The 5,957-nt window shown below is 31.3% G+C and overlaps 1 protein-coding gene across 1 annotated transcript; it reads left to right on the forward strand.

The window, feature by feature from the left end:
• Nucleotides 1–1,987: 1,987 nt before the first annotated feature.
• Nucleotides 1,988–5,427, forward strand: LOC107005739. Its single transcript, XM_015204392.2, has 3 exons — nucleotides 1,988–3,115; nucleotides 3,941–4,483; nucleotides 5,144–5,427. Exons 1-3 carry the CDS (start codon nucleotides 2,228–2,230, stop codon nucleotides 5,240–5,242), a joined length of 1,530 nt encoding a protein of 509 aa, XP_015059878.1. The 5' UTR covers nucleotides 1,988–2,227; the 3' UTR covers nucleotides 5,243–5,427.
• The last annotated feature ends 530 nt before the right edge of the window (nucleotides 5,428–5,957 follow it).

A 5,957-nucleotide genomic window follows, 5' to 3' on the forward strand; every position in this document is an offset into this window, starting at 1 on the left:
ATATATATGAACAAATTGTAACAGAGAAAAGCACTAAAAAGAAAAAGAGGAGGAAACAAAAATAAATGAACTAATGACAGGCAGACAATTTTATAGCATATTAAGTTCTCCTAAATTCAGCAGAATAATTTGTAATGCTTTTTCAAATGATTAATTAAATTGTGAAGCTGGAAGAATTAAATATATCAATGTTGAGATTGTTGCACATAGTAGAAATTACTGTATAGTGTGTTAAAAAATTATGGAAAACAAAATCAGTTTAATATAGTCACGGATACTATGATAAAAATAACTTTTAGCAGTAATAAATAAACACATTATTAAACAGTGCTAAAGTTTTTACTGATATTAGTTAAGTATTATTAGATTCAATGTCACTAGAGTTTTTAGGGACAAACACTCTAAAACAAATACAAAAAGTACTAATCACCACTAAAAATATATATTTAGCGATAATTGAGAATTTATACGAGTATTTGTTAAAAAAAATTTGAAAGGATTTAGTCCTCTGAGAATTTGTAGGAGTATTACTAAATATTAGCAAAAATGTTGAGAATATTTAGTCCTATGAGAATTTATAAGAGTATACTATATATTAGCAAAAATAGTGAAAGGATTTAGTCCTCTGAGAATTTGTAGGAGTATCCCTAAATATTCTCTTTTTCTTTTTTTTCTTATCTATGTTTTTTTTAATAACATTGTTAATAATTTATTAACTAAATAAATATTTTAAAAAGAAAAAAGAAGAAGCAATTCGACAGTATTTGAGAAACCATCTGCCAAAACATATTCATGATATCAATCCTTTTGAAATCATGTATATTATTAGGAAATATGTATTTTCAGCATTTTTTTTCCTAGAAAGAAATTTGCAACTATATCTTAAATCTTTTGTTGCAATGGTACAAGTGTACAACATTGTTCTAGAAAAAAAGTGCAAAGTTATTACATAATTATTGATTATACAATTTTACATATATAACTAAAAATGCTTCATAGCTCATTTTGATCTTGAAAATTATTATAGATCACGTGTGCAGTGAATAAGGGTATTTCTTTCTTTATAGATCTCTAATTTGAATACTGAATAAGAAAATATCGTGAATATGAAATATTTTTCTGAATAAAATTTTACGTGACACAAATTCAAAATAGTCAGATTACAATATAAATATCACTCACCTGATATGATACAATTATTTTTTTATAACAAATCTAATTATTGAATTTATCACCATATACACACCATTTCAATAAAAAAATTCTTAGACATCGGGTCATGTGTATATTTTAAAACTAAGTTCACATATAAAAAAAAAGTGTATTGATTATACAACAAATTATATCAAAAAGATTTTTCTATATATATGCCTACATAAGTATTTAATTCTATTAACTTTCTTAATATATATTTTTTAGTAAAAAGGAGAAAATAAAATTTTAACTATTATTGGCATTTTTTTTTCTTATTAACTAGATGAAACTTTTAGTATATATATAATATATATATTATATAGAAATAGTTAAATAATGAATAAAGCCAAATCACCGACGCAGTGGACCAATACACAGAACTACGTGTCTTGTATAACGAGCTTTTGTGTATCTAAGCACAAAAATAAACAGTGACTCTTTTCTGTGAAAAAGATAAAGACCAGAATTTTATCATCTAATATTTAAAAATAAAAAAAAAAAAAATTTTTTTATGCGTTTAGTAACACATAGTACAAAAATTAATTTGCACAGCTAATAGTATACTACATCATTTATTTATTTTTAATTACAAAAACATTGTATTAATGTAACATAACCACCCACCTTCATTTTCTCTACTACCACTGCTAATAAATTCTGTTTGTAATATTACAAACAGAATTGCAAGCTATATTTTGTGTTTGGTTTAGATCTAACAAATATATCTGAAAAGTCTCATGAGAGTAGAAATTGTTGCCGACATTAGTGGGATATTTTCTTATTAACAGTCTCTACCTTCATTACAAACAGAATTGCAAGCTATATTTTGTGTTTGGTTTAGATCTAACAAATATATCTGAAAAGTCTCATGAAAGTAGAAATTGTTGCCGACATTAGTGGGATATTTTCTTATTAACAGTCTCTACCTTCACTTCACTTCACTTCACAGCCATAGCAATTTGTAATTTGGTAACAACTTTTTCCTCTTTTTTTCTTCTGGGTTTTGTGCATTTTTCTTTGTAGTGAGTTAAAAATGTGCATGAAAGAAAGAGAAAAAATCATCTGGGATCAAATGCGAATAACGCCATTTTCGATTTTCACTTTGCCCAAATTCATGATATGGTTAATTGTTTTCGTATTATTCGTATATGTTTTCACCACTCAGAAATACCTTTCTTCTACATCTTGTAACGACATTTTTATCACAAGTAGCAATATTATTTTACCAATTAACTCAAAAGCCAACTCAACAATCTCTTCAAATACTTCAATTATTGATCAACAAACACGAATTTTACAAGAGGGAGAAGTTGAAAAAACTAATATAGAGCATGTAGTATTTGGAATTGCAGCTTCATCTAAGCTTTGGAACAAAAGGAAAGAATATATTAAGCTATGGTGGAAGCCTGAGAAGAAAATGAGAGGTGTTGTTTGGTTAGATAATTCAGTTAAAACAGAGAAAAATGAAAGTAATTCACTACCTGAATTGAGAATTTCAGCTGATACTTCACATTTTACCTATAATAACAAGCAGGGCCATCGATCTGCTATTCGAATTTCGAGGATTTTATCAGAGACATTGAGGTTGGGAAAAGAGAATGTACGGTGGTTTGTGATGGGTGATGATGATACTGTATTCGTAACGGAGAATTTGTTGAGAATTTTAAATAAATATGATCATAATCAGTATTATTACATTGGTAGTTTGAGTGAAAGTCATTTGCAGAATATTTATTTTTCTTATAGTATGGCTTATGGTGGTGGTGGATTTGCTATAAGTTATCCTTTAGCTAAAGCTATTGATAAAATGCAAGATAGATGTATTCAAAGGTATCCAGGACTTTATGGTTCTGATGATAGAATGCAGGCCTGTATGGCGGAATTGGGGGTTCCACTTACTAAAGAACTCGGATTTCATCAGGTTCGTTTGCTTTTCTTCCTTGTATTTTTATGTTGATTTTGTCTTTTCTTTATCGATGTTATGATTATCACACAAAGTTTTCAATGTGGGAGCTTGTTGTTCAGACTCTTCAAAAATGTTATCGCGCATAGGTTTGATTATACAATGTACATTTCCTTGAAGAGTCCGAGCAAAATAGCTTTCTTTATCGATGTTATGATTATCACACAAAGTTTTCAATGTGGGAGCTTGTTGTTCAGACTCTTCAAAAATGTTATCGCACCTATGTTTGATCATACAATGTACATTTCCTTGAAGAGTCCGAGCAACATAGCTTTCTTTATCGATGTTATGATATCACACAAAGTTTTCAATGTGGGAGCTTGTTGTTCAGACTCTTCAAAAATGTTATCGCGCATAGGTTTGATCATACAATGTACATTTTCTTGAAGAGTCCGAGCAACATAGCTTTCTTTATCGATGTTGTGATTATCACACAAAGTTTTCAATGTGGGAGCTTGTTGTTCAGACTCTTAAAAAAATGTTATCGCGCATAGGTTTGATCATACAATGTACATTTTCTTGAAGAGTCCGAGCAACATAGCTTTCTTTATCGATGTTATGATTATCACACAAAGTTTTCAATATGGGAGCTTGTTGTTCAGACTCTTCAAAAATGTTATCGCACCTATGTTTGATCATACAATGTACATTTTCTTGAAGAGTCCGACCAACATAGCTTGTGAATATAGAACTTGTTGGTTTATTGAATTTGGCTGAAAATGAAAACAGGGGACTCTATTTGATATCTGACTATGATTTGTTGTTTGGTGAATTGAAATTCAGTATGATGTATACGGGAACTTATTCGGGCTACTAGCATCACATCCGATAACACCATTGGTGTCGTTACACCATCTTGATGTCGTGGAGCCAATCTTTCCGAATGTTACTCAACTGCAGGGTTTACAGAAGCTCACAGTACCGATGAAACTCGACTCAGCTGGTATTATGCAACAATCCATTTGCTATGACAAAGTTAACAGTTGGACTATATCAGTGTCATGGGGATTTGCAGTTCAGATATTTCGTGGAATTCTTTCTCCGCGTGAAATAGAAATGCCATCGAGGACTTTCTTAAATTGGTACAGGAGAGCGGATTATACTGCATATGCTTTTAACACAAGGCCTGTTATGCGTAATCCATGTCAAAAGTCTTTCGTATTTTACATGTCAAGTGCTAAAATGGATTCTTACAACAATCAAACTGTGACTCAGTATACTCGTCATCGAGTTCCTCCTCCATTATGCAGATGGAAAATGGCAAATCCTGCAAATGTTGAGAGAATTCAGGTTTATAAGAAGCCTGACCCCCAGCTATGGGATCGGGTAAGTACCTCTTATCGCGCATTTACAGTAACTTTGCATATACATAACCTATTCTTTTGATGATATCTTAATTTGGCTAAGGAAAACAGATGAATTCTTGTAAAGGGTCGAAATCTATCGATATATTATCCTGCTTTTCGAAAAAATGTGTCTTGTTAGGAGCATTGTTAAGGCATTGGCATATACATAGATTCTATGCATGCACATGTAGACACCGCAACTCGTCTTCAATGTGTCGTTTGAACCCTCTAGACACCTACAAAAATTATGTGACACGTCTGTATTGGGTGCCCACTAGACAAAGCGGGGACGAGTTTGAGTGATTAGTTGTCAGTTGAGACTAAGTTGAGGTGCTAGATGCATAGACATACATTCAAACTTGACCTCAGCTAGCAAGTAAACACGTCAACTTTGAATATGCACCTCTAGACACCTCAACTCGTTTCCACCGTATCAGTTGAACAACTACCAACTTACAAGATGAACCTCTACACACCTCCAAAATTTATATGACGGACGTTCACAAGCCTGAGTGGGACGAGTTGGAGTGATTTATTGTCAGTTGAGATAGCGTTTACATTTAATATATCTTTCTTTTATATTTAGATGGGAATTGATTTCTACTTATAATGACTTTGTGTGTTACTTATTGATACACAGTCTCCAAGGAGGAATTGCTGCAGAGTGTTAAGCTCAAAGAAGAAAAGCATGGTGGTGGATGTAGGTGTATGTAGTGAAAATGAAGTTAGTGAAGTATGATGAATAATAATATGTGAACCCACCTAATTAATAGTCACCTGTATTTTTTCATTTATTGAATCTAATCTAAAAAAATTTCTTGGATCTTCCAAGTTCCACTTTAGGGTAAAAATTATGATCCAAGTGTAGCATAGTTTTTTAATGTAACTTTTAAATAATATTAATTCATTTCTTGGTTCCAAAAAGACCCCTTTTTTTTTCTTTTTCTTATATTGTCTTGTTTCATTTTCCATTCTTCCTAGTTTATGCCTCTTGTGTTTTCTTGGTAAGTTAATGTGAATGAGTGAATCTACTACAAATTATATGACGTTTATTTATGTAATATTACGTCTTATTCGAGAAGTTTTTTTTTATTACAACAATTTCGGATTTTTTATTGCTCTTGGATACATTTTTTGATTGTCTGATGCATTGCAAATGACTAGTGGCGTTGGCAAATGTATGCCAGTGTGCAATTGAACACCTTCGTCCGGAAAAAATACTGCATACACAAGTAAAATCATACGCAAAGTGATTAAAATAAAATATTTTGGATATCCTTGATATAAGAGGTTGTTAGAGATCGTTTGGTTGGAAACAAATTATCCCAGGATAAGTTATCATGGGGTTAGGTATGTTGGGATAACTTAACCACCATGTATATGGAATAACTTATTCCACTACTGTGATATAAATGGTGGGATAAGTTATCCCGAACATGACAACCAAACAACAT

This window comes from Solanum pennellii, chromosome 12, assembly GCF_001406875.1.
Source record: "Solanum pennellii chromosome 12, SPENNV200".
Classification (NCBI taxonomy): Eukaryota; Viridiplantae; Streptophyta; class Magnoliopsida; order Solanales; family Solanaceae; genus Solanum; species Solanum pennellii.

Bases quoted from the DNA above. Each gene is read 5' to 3' on its own strand.
- LOC107005739 (XM_015204392.2), top strand. From the start codon at position 2,228: ATGTGCATGAAAGAAAGAGAAAAAATCATCTGGGATCAAATGCGAATA. The intron at 3,116-3,940 runs GTTCGTTTGCTT...ATTGAAATTCAG, and splicing joins AAGAACTCGGATTTCATCAG to TATGATGTATACGGGAACTT. The intron at 4,484-5,143 runs GTAAGTACCTCT...ATTGATACACAG, and splicing joins ACCCCCAGCTATGGGATCGG to TCTCCAAGGAGGAATTGCTG.